Here is a 19,561-nt window from a genome sequence, read left to right as displayed (position 1 = left end):
CACAGGCTTGTGGGCCAAATAGTAAGACCAGTCTTACTATCATCCATTCCAAATTATCTCAACAATCCAAATTATCTCAACAATCCTGTCTCAATGGGGAAAAGGGGGATGGTGGTGGTGAGGAAGTGGCACTATTCAGTGCCCTCCATGTTTGGGAGAAAGACAATTTTTCCTTTATTTGCCCATGGTCCACAGTTTTAAATTTGTAATCAAACAATTCACATGTGATTAAAGTGTATATTCCAGAGTTTATTCAAGGATATTTGTATCCATTTTGGTTTGACCATGTAGAAATTACAGCACTTTTTATACATAGTTCCATTTCAGGGCACCATAACAACTGGGACATTTTCCTTCAAAGGTGTTTGTGATTATGGTTTGTTTCATAATTTTATTAGTGCAGGTATAAGAGAGCTAGGCTTGCTTCTAAGCTTTCGATCACCTTTGGAGTCTGTCGTTGCCATTTTTCAACACAAGGACCAGAGTTGTGCCAGTGAAAGTCAAAGAAGCCATTATGAGACTAAAAAACAAGAATAAAACAGTAAGAAACATTTACCAAACCTTCAGATTACTAAAATCAACTGTTTAGATCATCCACCATTCCCTCCCTAAATCCTTGTCATCTTCTAATTCCCACAGCCCCATTCACCATTCCATCCTATACACCTATCCTCTTCCCACCCTCTCATACTGTAAAGCTTACAGCCCCTTCATCCTCCCATATACTACCCCATCCATTCCAATATAAGTGTAAACACATGAATGAGGAGTAGATGTTTGCCTACTCTGCTCTAAGATCGTGGCTTATCTGACTGCACTCTCCTCTCCCCACAGTAATGTTTCATAATCCTTGATTTTCAGGTATCTCTATCTTTGCACTAAAATATTTATAGATCTTTCTTTAAATAAAGAGACATGATAAATAAGTCAGCGTACAGGAGGGAGTGTGAAAACTTAGCCGAATTGTGCACCAATAACAACCTTGCACTCAATGTCACCAAAACCAAGCTAATTGTTGACTTCAGAAAAGAAACACCAAAGGTGTTCAATCCATTGATCATTGGGGGATCAGAGATGAAGGAGATGAGCATATTTAAGTTCTTGTGAGTCACTATCTCAGAGGATCTTTCCTGGACACAACATATTAATGGCATTGTGAAGAAAGCATGTTAGCGCCTCTACTTCCTTAGGAGTTTTGCAACAGTTTGGTATGACATCGGAAACCCTGGCAATTTTTTCAGATGTGTGCTGGAAAATGTGCTGACCAACATGCATCATAGGGATATAGGGTATAGTGCAAAGCCCTGAAAAGGTAGTGGACACAGCCCAGAACATCACAGGTAAAACCCTCCCCACCATCAAGAACATTTACAGGGAACACTGCTGTCGGAGAGCAGCAGCAATCATCAAGGATCCCCACCTCCCAACACATGCTCTGTTCTCACTGCTACCATCAGGAAAGAGGTCTAGGTGCCACAGGCTCGCACCACCAGGTTCAGGAACAGCTGCTAACCACCACCATCAGTCTCCTGCGGCAAGGTGGGGCGTACGCTCCACCGGTGTGGCATGGGAATATTTTGGTGTGGCATTGGCCTTCAGAATGTTTTAGTGGGGTGTAGGAATATTTTGGGAAATAATTAAAAGTTGGTTTGAAAAAATAAACTCGTTATGTTGGTGTGAAAGATATGACTTGGCAACACCGTCAGTACAACACAATTGTGGTAACTTCCGAGTAAAATCACTTTGTTTTTTTTATTTTCATTACGTGTTTTTGCTCTTCCCATGTTTCTCCTATTTTAACTATTGTTAATCTTGGTTAACATTATATTTTTTCTGACCAGTCTTACTATCATCCATTCCAAATTATCTCAACAATCCTGTCTCAATGGGGAAAAGGGGGATGGTGGTGGTGAGGAAGCGGAAATGAGGTGGAAACAGGATATGAGATGGCCATGTTGAACTAAATTATTCTAAATATTAATGGAATACATAACCAAATTAAACAAAAAAGGCTATTAAATTTCCTGAAAAAAGAAAAAAATAGACATAGCATTTGTGCTGGAAATGCATCTAACTGAAATGGAACATAATAAATTGAAGAGAGACTGGGTAGGGCACGTAGCGGCAACATCATATAATTCAAAAGCTAGAGGTGCAGCCATATTAACTAATAAAAATGTACCAATCAAAATAGAGGAAATAATAGATCCAGCAAGGAGGTATGTAATGATAAAGTGTCAGATATAATCAGAATTTTGGAATTTGATCAATATATATGCACCTAATGAAGAGGATCAAAAGTTTATGCAAGATATCTTTTTGAAGATTGTAGATACGCAGGGGAATATATTGATAGGAGGAGATTTTAACCTTAATTTGGATCCAATGTTGGATAAAACTGGACAAAAGTCAAGTAAAAAGAATAAAGTGGCCAAATGTATGGTTAAATCAATGCTGGAAATGAAATTTATGGATATATGGAGGAGGCAGCACCCAAGGGAGAAGGAATACTCATATTATTCGAGTAGGCACAAAACATACTCAAGGATTCATATGTTTTTGTTATTGGCCCATATTCAAGGAAGAGTTAGGAAAACTGAATATAAAGCTAGATTGCTATCTGATCATTCACCCCTGTTATTAGCAATAGAACTGGAGGACATCCCACCAAGAACATATAGATGGAGATTAAACTCCATGCGACTTAAAAGGCAGGAATTTAGAGAATTTATTGAATGCCAAATTAAAACATACTTTGAAATAAATACGGAATCAGTGAAAGACAAATTTATATTATGGGATGCAATGAAAGTCTTCATTAGAGGGCAGATAATAAGTTATGTAACTGAGATGAAAAAGGACAGTTGGAAAGGGAGATAGTAAGTACAGAAAAAGAACTAGCAACAAGGGATGATATAACAAAAAGAAGAGAATTGGCGGACAAAAAAAAATACGAAACATTACAAACATATAAGGAGGAGAAGAACATAATGAAAATAAAGCAAAAGTATTATGAGCTAGGAGAAAAAACACACAAAATATTAGCCTGGCAACATAAAACAGAACAAGCTAAAAGAATTGTATTTGCATCAAGGAAAAAGGACAAACAAATTACATATAATCCAGTGGAGATTAATGAGAAATTTAAAGAATTTTATGAACAATTATACCAAACTGAGAACGAGGGGAAAGATGATAAAATAGAAGAGTTTTTACCTAAAATTGATCTGCCGAAATTGCAAGAAGAGGAGCAAAACAAACTGATAAAACCATTTGAAATAGAGGAAGTACAGGATATATTAAAAAAGCAGCCGAACAATAAAACGCCTGGAGAGGATGGATTCCTAATAGAATTCTATAAACCATTTAAAGAGTTATTAATTCCTCCTCTCCTGGAAGTAATGAACCAGATAGAAGAAACACAAAACTTCCCAGATTCATGAAAGACAGCAATAATTACAGTAATACCAAAGACGGGGAAGGATCCACTAACACCAGCATCATATAGACCAATATCTCTACTTAATTCAGATTATAAGATTGTGATAGTACAGATCTATCCCCAATGTATATAGTGTATATAGTTACAGTATCTAGACTGTGCTTACAGCGATTGGCTGAGAGCTTAGCCACGCCTACTGTCTAGGGCTTAAAGGGTTGTGTCCCTAGCCAGGTCGGATCATTCCGGACTGGTCGGCCACCTGTGAAGAACTCCTGACATTTGCTAATAAAAGCCTTGGTTTGGATCAACAAGTCTTTGATTCTTTCGACGAGCTCTACTAAGATAATAGCAAAATTATTAGCAAACTGATTGGCCGACTGTATACCAAAAATAGTAAAACAAGATCAAACTGGATTTATTAAGAAAAGACGAACAGCGGATAATCTCTTTAAATTTATTAATCTAATTTATGCAGTTCAAGGAAATAAGAAGCCAACAATGGCTGTTGCTTTAGATGCAGAAAAAGCCTTTGACAGGGCAGAATGGAATTATTTATTCAAAGTATTACAGAGGTTCAATCTACCAGAAAAATATATTAATTGGATTAAAGTATTATATAATGGACCATTGGCGATGGTAACAGTAAATGGGTATGTATCGAACGAATTTAAATTAAGTAGGTCAACTAGGCAGGGATGTCCACTATCTCCCTCACTATTCACTTTAGCAATTGAACCATTGGAAGAACTGGTAAGAACAGAAAATAAAATAAAAGGGACAAAAATAAAGGAGAAGGAGTATAAAATCAGTTTATTTGCAGATGACATCATCGTATACTTAACAGAACTGGAAATATCAATAAGAGAACTACATAAGAAATTGAAGGGATATGGAGAAATATCGGGTACAAGATCAACGCAAATACAAGTGAAGTGATGCCAATGAATAATGCGGATTTCACAAAGTTTAAGAAAGAATCACCATTTAAATGGCAAACACAAGCAATCTGATACCGAGGTTTTAGACTAGATAATAATCTAGGCCATCTCTACAAATTAAATTATCAGCCATTAATGAAGAAATTACAAGATGACTTAGAACATTGGAAAGATTTACCACTAACACTGATAGGAAGGGTAAATTGCATTAAAATGAATATCTTCCCAAGGATACAATACCTATTCAATCGTTACCAATTCCCTTAACAGAGAAAATTCTTCAATAAGCTGAAGAAAATAATAACGAAATTCTTATGGAAAGGGGGTAAACCGAGGATAGTGCAATATAAGAAGATAAATTAACAGAATGGTACAAACAAGGGGGCTTACAGCTACCAAATTTTAAGAATTATTATAGAGCAGCACAATTAAGATATCTATCAGATTTTTATCAAACAAGTAAAAAACCAGATTGGACCAGGTTAGAGCTAGATAAAATAGGGGAGAAGGTACCAGAACATATACTTTATTAGTGGGATGAAAAACTGGTGCAACATAGAAGTTCACCAGTACTGTATCATCTGCTCAACATTTGGAAGAAGATTCACGTAGAAAGGTAAAAAACAAATTACCAACTTCCAAAATTATATTGACGCAAAATCAATTAATCCCTTTCACAATAATCTTTCCTTTAGAGAATGGGAGAGAAAAGGGATCAAAAGAATAGAAAATTGTTTTTTGGGAAATAATTTATTATCTTTTGAACAAATGAAGTACAAATATGGTATAACTCATGGTACAATGTTTGCATACCACCAACTGAAAACCTACTTAAAAGACAAATTGGGAAAAGGCTGAGGTTACCAGAAGGAAGCAGCTTTGAATATGTGATTACAGACACAATGATAATTAAAAGATTTATAACAAACATGTACATCAAGCTGCAAGAGAAAGAGAATGATGAAATAAGCTGTAAACCCAAACAAAAGTTGGAACAAGATCTAAACGTAAAGATAAAAAATGAAAAATTGGAGAAGCTATGCTCCGGAACTATGAGAAATACAATAAACACGAGGTTACGCATGATACAATATAATTGGTTACACAGGCTATATATCACACCCCAAAAGTTAAATAAATGGGACCCAACAGTATCAGATAGATGTTTTGGCTGTAAGAAGGAAACGGGAACAACAGTACATTCAATTTGGCCTTGTGAGAAAGTGGAAAAGTTTTGGGAAGATCTAAATCAGGTATTAAATAAAATCACAAAAAGCAACATACCAAAAAATCCAGAGATATTTCTTCTAAGTAATATAAGAAGGAAAGAATTAGGCCTCAAACTGGATGAAGCGCAAAAAAGATTTATTATTATAGCCTTAGCTGTAGCAAAAAAATGTATAATGTCAACTTGGAAATCGAAAGAGAACCTGAGAATACAGCAATGGTACATAGAAATTAATAAATGTATTCCATTGGAAAAAAATAACATATTTTAAAAAATAAAGTCACATTATTCAAACAAATTTGGGAACCGTACATGGAACACAAAGAGAGGGCCTACCGCGGACCTCCACCCCCTAAAATGATAGAATGAGAAGAAGACAAAATGAACTGATCCAGTGTGAAAAAGTAGATGACACAATTTTCTTGTTTCTTTTCATTGTGTGATGACATTGTTTAATGGGTTCATTGTATTGTATATGTTGAACGTTTAGTGGGTAGGGAGGGGGGTGAGATGGAGGGAGGGAAGGGAAGGGGAAAAAGGGGAGAAAATGACACTGTGTATATTCAAGAGGGAAATGTTTGTGTGTATTTTGGTTAATATGGTTCACAGTGTGAAAAATAAAAAAAATTAAAAAAAAGGAAATGGGAACAACAGTACATGCAATTTGGGCCTGTGAGAAAGTGAGGAAGTTTGGGGAAGATCTAAATCAGGTATTAAATAAAATCACAAAAAGCAACATACCAAAAAATCCAAAGATCTTTCTTCTAAGTAATATAAGAAGGAAAGAATTAGGCCTCAAACTGGATGAAGCGCAAAAAAGATTTATTATTATAGCCTTAGCTGTGGCAAAAAAATGTATAATGTCAACTTGGAAATCAGAAGAGAGCCTGAAAGTACAGAAATGGTACATGGAAATGAATAAATATATTCCATTGGAAAAAAATAACATATAATTTAAAAAAAAGTCACATTATTTGAGCAAATTTGGGAGCCGTACATGGAACATAACAGAGAGGGCTTGCCTTGGACCTCCACCCCCTAAAATGATAAGACAAAACGACTTGATCCATTGTGTAAAAGTAGATGACACATTTTTCTTGTTTATTTTCATTGTATGGTGACATTGTATATGTTGAACGTTTAATGGGTTTGGAGGGGGTGGGAAGGGGGGAAAAAAGGGGAGAAAATGCCACTGTGTATATTTAAGAGGGAAATGTTTGTATGTATTTTGGTTGATATGGTTCTCAGTGTGAAAAAAAACAAAAACACTCATGACTCCGTCTGTACCCCTTTACTTTTTCAGTTCAGTAGTGAGTGAGACTTGTATCTGTATGTATCTTTGTGCACTAGCGTATTGATGGAGGATCAGGGGAGGGGGCACCAAAATCGGAAAAAAATAGGGACCCCAGAAAGTAAAGTACGAGGCTAGCGCAGTTTTGATGCATTCTCTGCGAGAAAAAATTGTCAGAAACCACGATAGTGTTTTTTTTTCATTATTTTTAGGGTCAGTTTTCTTCCTTTGATTCGATTATTACTTTTATTACATTTTTCAATACAGGTACTAAGACATAATATATTGATGATCTGTCTCAGGGAACTTGTGCTGTTTATTAATCTGTATATACAAAATGAGCAGACCAAGTAAGCAAAAGGTTTGTCAATATTCAGTGGAGTTCTTGAAGTTTGGGTTTATACCTGCTGTACACGATGAACCCGCATCTTTTTGCATATTATGCCAACAGACTTTGGCCATCTTGAAGCTCATTTGAGGGTAAAACATCCTAACCTTGTCAATACAAAATTGGAATATTTTAAATCTCTGAAAGAGAAATTAGAAAATAGATCAAAAATTACTTCATTATTCGTTGCACAAACTACAGCCCTAAATCGTACCCTTTTATTTGTAATTCTTAATTTATCGCACTATGAACCATATCAACTAAAATATTTACAGATGCATCTCTTTAAGTATATACAGTGACATTTTCTCTTTTTTCCCCCATCCCTCCCCTCTCCAAAAACAGTAAATATTGAACATATAAAATACAATAAAACATCTATATACAAAAGGAAAACAAACAAAACAGACGTGTCATGTACTTATACACATTAATCTGATCATGTTTATCTTATCATTTTAGGTGGTAGTGGTCCGAGGCCGGTGCTTTCTGTTATGTTTGATGTATGGTTCCCACATTTTTTCAAACAATGTAACTTTGTCTTTTTTAATTATATGTGATTTTTTTTCCCAATGGAATATACTTATTCATTTCCATGTACCATTGCTGTATTCTCAGGCTCTCATCCATTTTCCAAGTTGACATTATACATTTTTTTGTTACTGCTAAGGCTATCATAATGCATCTTTTTTTTATGCTTTATCCAATTTGAGGCCTAATTCTTTACTTCTTATGTTATTTAAAATTAAAATTTCTAGATTTTTGGGTATGTTGTTTTTTGTGATTTTATTTAATATCTGATTTAGATCTTCCCAAAATGTATTCACTTTTGTACATGCCCAAATTGCATGTATTGTTGTTCCCATTTCATTTTTTCAGCGAAAACACCTATCCGATAATGTTGGATCCCATTTTTTTAATTTTTGAGGAGTGATATATAGCCTGTGTAACCAATTATATGGTATCATACGTAATCTTGCGTTTATTGTATTCTTCATAGTTCCAGAACATAACTTTTCCCATGTTTCATTCTTTATCTTTATACAGCTATTTAAGTCCTTTTCCCACTTTTGTTTGGGTTTATACCTTATTTCATCATTTTCCTTGCCTTGCAGCTTAATGTACATATTTGTTATAAATCTTTTAATTATCATTGTGTCTGTAATCACATATTCAAAGCTGCTTCCTTTTGGTAATCTCAATCTATTTCCCAGTTTGTCCTTTAAATAAGCTTTCAGTTGATGGTATGCAAACATTGTACTGTGAGTTATTCCATATTTGTCCTTCAACTGTTAATAAATTATTTCCCAAAAAAAACAATTTTCTATTCTCTTGATTCCTTTTCTCTCCCATTCTCTAAAGGAAAGGTTATTTACTATAAAAGGGATTAGTGGATTTTGCGTCAATAGCATTTTTGGTATTTGGTAATTTATTTTTTTCCTTTCTACGTGTATCTTCTTCCATATATTAAGTAAATTATGCAATACTGGTGAACTGTTATATTGCACCTGCTTTTCATCCCATTTATAAAGTATATGTTCCCTGAATCATACCCTTGAAGTGAGCTTTGAAATTTCTCTGCTGATAGTAAAACATTGGGTAGAATCATACGATTGGGAAGGAACTGATTAAACCTGCAAAGATGTCTGACCAATGCCATTGAGTAATAGTACTGTCTGCAATAGAATAGATGACATGGGTCAAGATGTTGAGAAACATCTTACTGAGAAGTTGAAAGCACAAAAGTTCTCAATACAACTGGATAAATCTACCATACAGGTCAGCGAGGTTCTGTTATTGGCATACATGAGATACATTGATCAGGAAGAGTTTCAAGAAGAGATGTTTTGTGAATTATTAGAAACAACCTCTACTGCAGTTGATATCTCCAGCAAGCTCATGATGGGTAAAAAAACAGGATGTTTAAAATGAATGAAGGATGAAAATCCAAACATGTTGGTTGTGCATTGTGTTGCCAAGAAAGTTTTCCCTGTTCTACACGAGATACTGCATTCTGTGATTGTATATCAATGCCATCAAAGCTAATGCCAAATATGACATCTGTTTAAGCAGTTTTGTGTTGATAAAAATGCAGAACATGTGAGATCATTGCTTCACACTGAAGTAAGGTGGTTGTCAAAGGGAAACTGCTTCAAAAGGTTTATGGAACTGTTTGATCTCCTCAGCGAGTTTTTGAAGGACAAACCTGAAATGAACCTCTTGCTAACAACAGATGGCAAAGCTTATGTGAGTTACTTGGTGGACATTTTTGAGAAACTAAGAACATTGAACAAGCATCTCCAAGTAGCAAATATGACACTCGTTCATGCAAAAATAAAGATATTTGGATTCATGGCACTGCTAGAATTATGCCAAAGGAATATTTCTGCAAGAAATTTCAGTCAATTCTATTGGTTCAATAAGTGTGAGAAAATTAATGCTGCTGAGTTACATTATGAAACTATGAAAACTCTGTTCAAAGTCTAACAAGATCGAAAAGAAATACCCAATCTCGACTACTTTGATACATTTTCCATCGTCTTATTTAGTAGACTGTGGCTTCAATGCTGTTAGTGATTTGCTACAGGCTAAGAGAAACACTAGAAATTACAAAATGTGGAGATTTAAAGTTGAAACTAACAAAATTAGTCCCTCGAATCAAAAAAATCTGCAACCAACAACAGGGGCAAGGTTCCCACTGAAGTGACAACAATCGTTGAGTATGTGTTTGAGATTGTTGACATATTGAGGTTGTAGCTGAATATGAAATATGTATTCCCGTGTATTCCCAACCCTAATTGTATTAAAATACACTTGCAGTAAATTATTTAATTAAAACTTTTTTTGAATATATAACTTTTTTCTGCTAATGGTGGGGCATATGTTTTTTTGAAAAATTAAAGTGGGGCCTAGGGCAAAAAAGATTGAAAACTAGTCAACTCAATTAAGGACTTCACTTTTGCACTTTATTGATTTTTTTCTCTCTCTGTATTGCACAGTCAGTTTGTTTACATTTCTTTATTGGTTTAAATTTTTTTAAAATTTAAATTTAGACATACAGCACGGTAACAAGCCATTTCGGCCCACTAGTCTGTGCTGCCCAATTTACACCCCATTAACCTACATCCCAGTATGATTTTTTTTTTGAACAGTTGGAGGAAGCTGAAGCCCCTAGAGAAAACCTATGCAGACACAGTAAGAACATAGAAACTCCTTTCAGACATTGCAGAACTCGAATCCCGATCTGATCCTAATCGCTGGTGCTGTAAAAGCTTTGCGTTAACTGCTATGCCAACCATGTTGAGTCTGTTTGTTTTGCACTGACAATAAGTGGTAATTCTACCTGACCTGCATGAAAAGAATCTCAAGGTTGTTTGTGATGCCATGTAAGTACTCTGACAATAAATCTGAATCTGAAATCTAAACTGTACATATTACTGGTCTCATCAATGAACCATTTAACTTAAATATACCTCTCAGTGTTTTCAGTTTCAGTTTCTCTTGCTGTTCTATTCTGTTAGCTTTCCTGATACCTCTCCTTTTCTTATGGAGGTGATAAATTGCTGGAAAACTCAGCCAAGGCTGGTGGGCAAAGCCGCAACATTACAATTACAGGTGTATTTAAAAAAGTTGTGGATGGCTCTTTGATATATTAAGTAATAAAGGGGTTCAGAGAAATGTCACATAGAAGGAGTTGGGGCATAAATCAGACATGATCGTGTTATATTATGGAGCAGGTTTGAGGCACCGAATGGCCTACTCCTGCTCCCATTTTAATATTTCTGTCATGGCTTGCTGTAGCTGAATAGAGTATTGTGCTGTTGTCAATCACGATCCATGGTCTGCAATCTCTCACCATTTAGTTAATATGTTAATTTTAATTTTTCTGAATTATACTTGACAGATCACACCCCTTTTTGAAACCCTACACCATTTTCCCTCTCAATCTATTATCCCTTACCCTCTAAGTGTACTTGACACAAATCCATTTCCAACCTGGCCCATAGGAAAAAGAATCTCAGGGCTGTATGTGATGCCATGTATGAAAATAAATCTGAACTTTATCCCTATCCAATTCCCCCTTTCCATTCCCTCCCTTAGTAATTCACATCCATTTACATTAAAAACCCTCTCCTACCCAAAATTTTAATCATCCTCCCAAACTCCTGAAAAATAATTCCGCCTTCAAACCCATCCAACACCCTTTGAAACCCCTCTCCCCATCCCCCTTCTCCTTCCTCCTAATGGGGAGAAGCCTTGAGTGTGAACGCACGCACCAACCTGGTGCTGAATGAACTCCACAACAGTGCTATCACGCTGCTCTCGATTGGTGTGGATATTACTTTCAATGTGATCCTATGCCCTGTAATTGTGCTGTTTATGCAGCTGTAAGTAATGCTACAGATAACCTCTCCATCTGCTTGCAGAAAGATCCGGGTCACTGTGCAAGGTATTTTGTGCCACTTCTCCTGCAGACAGATCCTTGCTGGAGGCAATTGGTGATCAGGCATTTCAGAATCAGAATTTGCTGTTATGAACATGTCACAAAATTCATTGTTTTGCATCAGCCTCACAGTGGAAGCATTTATATAAACCACTGAACAAAACAATAAAAATAGTGCAAGAAAAAGACCATGAAAGGTCCTGTCTCTGCTTCAATGTACATTCAGGATTCTGAAGGCGGGGAAGAAGCTGCCCTTGTGCTCGTCCTGTACCTTTTTCCCGATGGTAGCAGAGCGAAAAGGGCATGACCTGGGGTGGGGTCCTTGAGGATGGCGGCTGCTTTCTTAAGACAGTGCAGCTTGTAGATGTCCTCAACAGAGTGAAGTAAGGTGCCTGTGACAGTTCTGGAGATGTTTTTCTTGTCCTGCGTATTGGCCCATCCGAACTAGTCGGTGATGCAACCAGCCAGAAAGCTCTCCACAGTACATCTGTAGAGGATTTTGAGAGTCGATGGGCCTAGTGGCCTGCTTCTGTCTCTTTGTCTTGTGATGAATCTCCTCATACTCATTACAAGAGGGCTGGCGAGCCTTCATCGTACTTGCATCGACGTGGAGGCTCCAGGATAGCTCCTTGAAGATGCTGACCCCCAGGAATTCCACGACTGAGCCCACTGTGAGGACCGGCTCGTATTCGGATCTCAGGGTGGGGAAAATTGTCAATGTTTCGTGTGGACATTCTTTATTAAGGTCAACATCATCTGCAACCTTTGTGTTTTTCTCCACAGTTCTTTACTTATCCCCCTTTAATTACCCGTCTCCGCTGGCCCTCCTCTCCCTCAGCCGGGCAATGGTGCGCATGCGTGCGGCAGTTGGCCGTTATCCCATGATGCCGCGCGGGCGGCTGAAGTAAAATGGCGGCGGCAGTTTGAAGTAGAGGGGGAATGTATGGTTGAGTGGATATAGGAAGGAGAACGGCAGCTATGGATTCGGTGGCGGGCGAGGACCCGACGCTGCCTTTAGATTTGAATGGCAGGTGAGGTATATTTGAGATCGAAAATGGGCGATGGGGGGAGGTCAAGGCGGGTGGTGGTGGTGGTGGTGGTGGGGGGGGGGTTGACATGGAGTCGCGGTATCAGGACCAGGAGTGTCGGGACCAGGGACAGGGACCCGCGAACGGGCGGCTTGGAAACCAGTAGTAGAGATTCGGTACTGGGATAAAGGAGGGCTGGACCAGAAAGTGGGGAGAGGGAAGAGGGATGGGAGAGGTAGAGGCCAGGAGGAGGGGTGCCCAGGAAGAGGAGGTGGTCAAGGGGTGGGCCAGGAGCGGGGGGGGGGGGGGCAGGAGGAGGAGGCGGTGGTGGGGCAGAGGAGGAGGGGGTGGTGGGGCAGAGGAGGAGGGGGTGGTGGGGCAGAGGAGGAGGGGGTGGTGGGGCAGAGGAGGAGGGGGTGGTGGGGCAGAGGAGGAGGGGGTGGTGGGGCAGAGGAGGAGGGGGTGGTGGGGCAGAGGAGGAGGGGGTGGTGGGGCAGAGGAGGAGGGGGTGGTGGGGCAGAGGAGGAGGGGGTGGTGGGGCAGAGGAGGAGGGGGTGGTGGGGCAGAGGAGGAGGGGGTGGTGGGGCAGAGGAGGAGGGGGTGGTGGGGCAGAGGAGGAGGGGGTGGTGGGGCAGAGGAGGAGGGGGTGGTGGGGCAGAGGAGGAAGAAGAACTGCTTATCCCTTAACACGGGAAATCTTTGTGTTTATAAGTTATTTTCTAACTTTTGATAAATATGTGGTGTTGTAACATTCAATATGAATGTAATAATATACAAATTCCATTTTTGTATCTTGTATATCTTGTTTATAATTTTGAGAAATTGGTTTGTCACACTATGCAAAATTGTAACATGAGGGGAAAATGCTAATTGTAATTGATAGTGAAGGGTATAGGTCAACAGACTTTGGTGAAAGATTATACTTCTCTTTCAGTAGTTGCAATTAGTGAAGTTGTTTATTGCAGGCATTTTGGGTGAAATATGTTTTGCAGTGTTGGAGCAGTAAACCATCTTGGTGACATCACAAATACTGATCTAATTATTTTTGTGTTCATGTTTTTGCTTGCATATTTGCCTGAGGTAATATTCAGTCAACCTTATGAACATTGAATGTCTTTGTGTTCATGGAACTTTGCCACTAATATTACTGTATTCCACGATTTTGGGCAGTGGTGGCAGAATGCTGATATGCTTGGTGTGTAACTTGAAGGTAAATTTGCTTTTTCTGTCATTGACAAAGGAGGTATGAGCAGTTGAAGAACATGTTTTTGTTCATTTTGTTCATAAAAAGTAAAAAAAGAACCTGGATTTTGGAAACATGTTATTTTAAAAAAAATGCTGGAAATGCATAGGCCCAAGAGCAGCTGTGCAGAGAGAAAGATTATGGACTTCAAGCATTAATTTTCCACAGATGCTGTCCTTCCTGTGTATTTCCAACAGTGATTTGAACTAATTATTTTTTATGTTGGGATTGTGTAAATGTCAGATTTGATGCATTTTATTTGCTGATCCTGAAGAAATCTACCTTTAGCTTGTTGGCACATTTCAGTCATCTTTAAGTTGCTCTCCCTGTGCCTGGCATCTGGCCATGTAACCACCGACTATGAGCACACTGCTACTACCTGTGTGCAGTATGAATACATCAAGGATACAACAGATTGTCCCTTACAAGGTGATAGCACATTTTTGTTTAATTTTTGTCATTACAATTAAATCCTTTTGTAGAAAACTGACAGTGGGTCCTACAAACTGTGGAATAATTGTGTAGCTAACCAACTATAAAGTAAATTGAGGCATTAAATAATACAGGACTTCACTGTGATTCAAATGATGTAATATGATCTTTCGTATCTAGTTAAAAGGACAGACTATCGGAGTCTAATGTAGTAACACGAGATTACAGTACTCACACTGAAGTGTCAGCCTAGGTCAGCTGTTTTCATCCTTTTTTGTGGCTATGGCCCTTCCCTATGAATCAGTCAGGTTTAGTTGGCTTCTTCCATACTTTTTCTGTAAGATTGGGTGGCACAGACTCATGGGCCATAATGGTCTATTACTATTACCATGCTGTATGTCAATTAAAAAAAAAAATTCTCTCCTACCTGTGGACCCCTTTGAGTGAGAATGGTTGCTTTAAATTGCTCTAAGACTGCTGAACACCACGCCTTAAGGATTGCAGAGTTTGTGAACAATTAGTCTGCTGCAGAATTCTGAGGCTGAATGTTGGGGGTAGTAAGACTTAAGTATCATAAATGCAGTGACGTGTTCTGATACAAAGAAAGCTCCGTATCATATGTTTACTAACAATTACCAAGAAATGGCAGTCAGGAAGAGCCATACCAACCTGAATTGGGGGTAGTAAGACTTGAGTATCATAAATCCAATGACATGTTCTGATGCAAAGAAAGCTCAGTATCATATGTTTACTAACAATTACCAAGAGATGGGATACCAACCTGAAGTGCAAGTTCAAAACCCACTGTGACAACTGGGAATCGTTTTTTGAACTTTGATGTTATAGAAGGTACATGTGTACATTTTCAAGAAGATCATCCTTATAAAAAGCGAGTAAACAATAACTGCATCTGTCAAATTATTGTAAAAACCCCTCTGATTACTGGTGTCATTCTTGCTCCATATGGTATATAACAAAAACAAAATGCTGGAAATTCTCAGCAGGTTGTGTGTGGGAAGAATAACTACCCGGTCTCTCATTGTCTTTGGCCTACTATTGACCTTGCTGAAAATGGTTAACTTTCAACAAGGTCAAAAGTGCAGCCAAACAGGTACTTCACAAAAAAGTTGTCAATAGTATACCTTAAATCAGTGGTCCTCAACCTTTTTCATTCCACTCACATACCACTTTAAATATTCCCTATGCCATAGGTGCTCTGTGATTAGAAAGGGATTGCTTAAGGTGGTATATGGGTGGAAAGAAAAAGTTTGAAAACCTCTGTTTTAATCGTACCTAATTGACTCGTTAGGTGCATGGTTTCAGAACTCCAAAGGAAATGGACCAATGACAATTTTTCTAAAAGTGAAATATTTCAGTAACAATTGGGTTGAGAGCAGTGATTCTCAAACTTCCCTTCCCAGTCACATACCACTTTAAGCAATCTCTTATTAATCACAGAGCACTTACATGAGGATTACTTAAAGTGGTATGTGAGTGGAAAGAAAAAGGTTGAGAACCACTGCCTTAAATTAAATTTAAAGAGTGTGGTGGCTCACCCATGCAACAGGGGAACCGGCACACGGATTTGCGGGCAAGTCCGCAGCAGATCTGTCTGTAAGAGCTCCTGGTGTAGGGAAAGCCCACAGCCTAGCAGCTGCTGTCATAAAGGTCCTGGAAGTCGCAAGCCTCATTGGGTTCCGAGGGTCTTAAATGCATGCGAGAGTTCTATTAAAGTCATTTGGATCCACTCACTTTCAACTCTGTGTGGTTCTGTTGCTCACTGTGTGCCCTAGTGTGACAACAAGAGAAATAATAAATACTAAGATAATATTCACAGTTACTAGAGTGCAAGAAAAAAATTGTCACTACAATAATGCAGACAGTCCTTTTTGTGGTGTTGGGCCATTTTATGATTAGTGTGGTAGATGGAGGTTCAAGAGTCTGATAGCTATTGGCAAGAAACTATTATTGAACTTGTGTACTGATTTCTGGCTTCTGTACCTTCTTCTCAAAGGTAACTGTGATAAGAGGTGGTGTCCAGGGTAATTGGGATCCTTTATGATGTTGGTTGCCTTCTTGAGGCAGCGCCTCACATGAATGTCTGCAATAGATTGGAGGTTGGAGACTGAGACGGATTCTACTATGTATTAGGCTCTTTCAGATGGCCAGAATAACTCGATGTAAAGCCATGTGGCTCTCAGGGTACCCACCTGAAAGAGCAGGAGGTGCCTCCGAGACGCACTTTCTAACACCTCCGGGAGGGATAATCGCTGGAACATTAAAGCCTCCCTAGGCACCTGAATGCAACTGCCTGAAAGTGACTGCTAGGGGGCGGGCTGATTATAATCAGCCAGTGACCCCCCTCCCCGCTGCCTGACTGCCCCCCTCCCCGCTGCCCCTGTCCCCTGGCGCAGGACATCGGGGCAGGGGTGGCTGACACTTGACGTCCCGCGCCGGCCGCTCCTGCCCCGACATCCCGAAGGGACAGGAGCCAGAGTGTGCTCAAGGCACCTCTCCTGCAGCTGTCCCTTTCAGGTGGACTCCGCAGAGCTTTCAGGACTGCCTGCCACTTGAACGACCATTCCACAGGTCTGCATCCACTTCTGCAGGCGCATTCTTAGCAGAGAATGCACCTGAAAGCGGCTTATGCTACCTTCTTCAACCTGTGATCCCGAGCACTCAAATTACCCAATCAGCCTGTCGTTACCAATTAAGACCATAAGCTATAGGAGCAGAAGTAGGCAATTTGGCCAATTGAATCCGATCTGTCATTCAAACATGACTGATGCATTTTCCCACTCAGCCCCACTCCTCTATCTTCTCCCCATAACTTTTGATACTCTGACTGTTCTGATAGCTATTATCAATCTCTGCCTTAAATACAATCAATAACTTGGCCTCCACAGCTGACCAAGGTAGCAAATTCTAGAGGTTCACTACTCTAGCTAAAGAAATTCCTCCGCAGTTGTTTTAAAAGGGTGCCCTTCACTCTTCTTGTCCTCGTCTCACCTACAATGGGAAACAACTTTGCCACATTCACTCTGTCCAGGCTTTCAACATTCAAAATGCTTCTTTGAGGTCCCCCTCATTTTACTGAAGTCCGAGGAGTATGGTCCAAACGCTGTCAAACATTCCTCATATGTTAATCCCTTCATTCCGGGAATCATTCTTGTGAATTTTATCTGCACGTCCTCCAACACGAGCTCATCCTTTCTTAAATAAGGAGCCCACAACTGTTTCTTGTATTCCAAGTGAGGCCTCACCAGTACCTTAAAGCCTCAGCATCACATCCCTGTTCTTCTATAATATTCCTCTAGATATGAATGCCAGCATTTCATTTCCCTTCTTCACCACCAACTCATCCTGGGGGTTACTTTTCTCCAAATTTTTTCTGAGTTACATAGTAATTTAGCCTACTAAATCTATGCCAGCTCTTCTGAAGTAAAACCAGTTTGTGCATGCTTGCTCCTTTCACATATCCTTGATTTTTATTTTTATTTACTTGTACAATAATCCAATTTCCTGTTTTGAATAAATCTGGTATTAATTTAGGCAGTACACCCCTGTAATCTTGTTTGTGATGAGCAAACTTGCAGTCTGAAAATTGACTTGTATAACCTTTTTCTAATAATCCCTTTTATTAATTTTCACTGTTTTTCTGAAAACTATAGCAATATTAGCATGCAATAATATGAATTGTCCTCATTTAAAAATGGTATGGACTTGATGGGCTAAGGTAATTTTTACCATAAAGTTGCTATATATTTATCTGAGACTTTGAATCCAATTATGGGATTAAAGTGATAGAGGTTTTGGAGGTGAGTACATCTATCCATATTTTGTGCTTGTAAGTTGCTGTACACTGTAGAATCAGAGTTGAAGGAGATCACTGAATACATGAAAAGGATGTGGATTTGAATAGAGAAGAATTGTGTTGCTGAGTGCAACCCTTAAATTCTACAAATGAAGACGTCGTTTCTATTGATTTATCTTTTTACATTTGTATTCCTTTGTGGTGGTAAATTTCTGTTTGCTTTTCTAGCTCCAATATTTTCAAATTACCAGATATTACTGTTGCTGAAGACACTGGTGGTATCAGAGAAAATATTCTTGGTAAGTACACTGTTTCAATTTAAATGTACTGTATTTTCAATTATCGGCAGTGTAGCCATGTACTGCTAACTGTCCCACCCCCTGTTTATTGATGTAGCCCACAACCTTTTATGGGATATTTTGAATAGATAGTTGCAACTCAAAACCTCTTGCCTTTTATCACCTTCTCCATGTAATAACCAGAGGGACCTGCTAATTTATTCTGAAATGTGGATCTGTACCTGTTTGTCGTCTTCTTTTCTTTCTTTGGCTTGGCTTCGCGGACGAAGATTTATGGAGGGGTATGTCCACGTCTGCTGCAGGCTCGTTGGTGACTGACAAGTCCGATGCGGGACAGGCAGCCACGGTTGCAGTGGTTGCAAGGGAAAATTGGCTGGTTGGGGTTGGGTGTTGGGTTTTTCCTCCTTTGTCTTTTGTCAGTGAGGTGGGCTCTGCGGTCTTCTTCAAAGGAGGTTGCTGCCCGCCGAACTGTGAGGCGCCAAGATGCACGGTTGGAGGCGATATCAGCCCACTGGCGGTGGTCAATGTGGCAGGCACCAAGAGATTTCTTTAGGCAGTCCTTGTACCTCTTCTTTGGTGCACCTCTGTCTCGGTGGCCAGTGGAGAGCTCGCCATAGAACACGATCTTGGGAAGGCGATGGTCCTCCATTCTGGAGACATGACTTGTTTTACTGCCATGTTCAACAATAACAGTGGCAACTCCAGTGCTGTATGTATGCTGCTACAGTTTGGTGCTAACTTGTGTCCACTGGCTGCACTGATGAAACTGGATGCTAATAGTTGTGGGTTATTTGTAAGATCCTTTTTCTTCTTATGCCAAAACATTGCTCACTGGGTAAAGTAATCCCATTTATGTTGCAAGGCCAAAGTGTGTGCTGTCAAAGAAAAATCCATTGTTTTCTTGAATTCATTACAATTCATGGTTTCCTCTAATTTTTGATGATTTTTTTTATTTTTGCCCCATGTGTAGAAATGAGCCCTTTTCACATTTATTTTTGTCTTTTTCAGTGGATT

At 39.0% G+C, this 19,561-nt stretch overlaps 1 protein-coding gene and 1 long non-coding RNA gene across 3 annotated transcripts in view; one reads left to right on the top strand and one right to left on the bottom strand.

The window, feature by feature from the left end:
- Positions 1 to 247: 247 nt before the first annotated feature.
- LOC138738711 (uncharacterized) lies at positions 248 to 12,587 on the bottom strand. The gene is made up of 3 exons (XR_011341691.1): positions 11,569 to 12,587; positions 7,304 to 7,427; positions 248 to 520 (listed from the first exon to the last, which is right to left on the bottom strand). It is a non-coding gene; the product is annotated as an uncharacterized lncRNA (long non-coding RNA).
- The window catches only part of cdk5rap2 (CDK5 regulatory subunit associated protein 2), a 147,878-nt gene continuing 140,551 nt past the window's right edge, over positions 12,235 to 19,561 (top strand). Inside the window, exons 1-2 of one of the 2 annotated variants that reach the window (XM_069889403.1) lie at positions 12,235 to 12,432; positions 18,477 to 18,547. Coding sequence is in view for 1 of the 2 variants with exons in the window: in XM_069889391.1 (XP_069745492.1) it covers positions 12,710 to 12,762; positions 18,477 to 18,547 (124 nt within the window). In the remaining variant the exon portion in view is untranslated. Of the gene's footprint in view, positions 12,433 to 12,599; positions 12,763 to 18,476; positions 18,548 to 19,561 lie in introns of those variants that run through there. The other variant, XM_069889391.1, reaches the window with a different exon arrangement.

The sequence above is a fragment of the Narcine bancroftii genome, chromosome 1 (assembly GCF_036971445.1).
Source record: "Narcine bancroftii isolate sNarBan1 chromosome 1, sNarBan1.hap1, whole genome shotgun sequence".
NCBI lineage: Eukaryota > Metazoa > Chordata > Chondrichthyes > Torpediniformes > Narcinidae > Narcine > Narcine bancroftii.
This window is presented reverse-complemented; position numbering and strand designations above follow the sequence as displayed.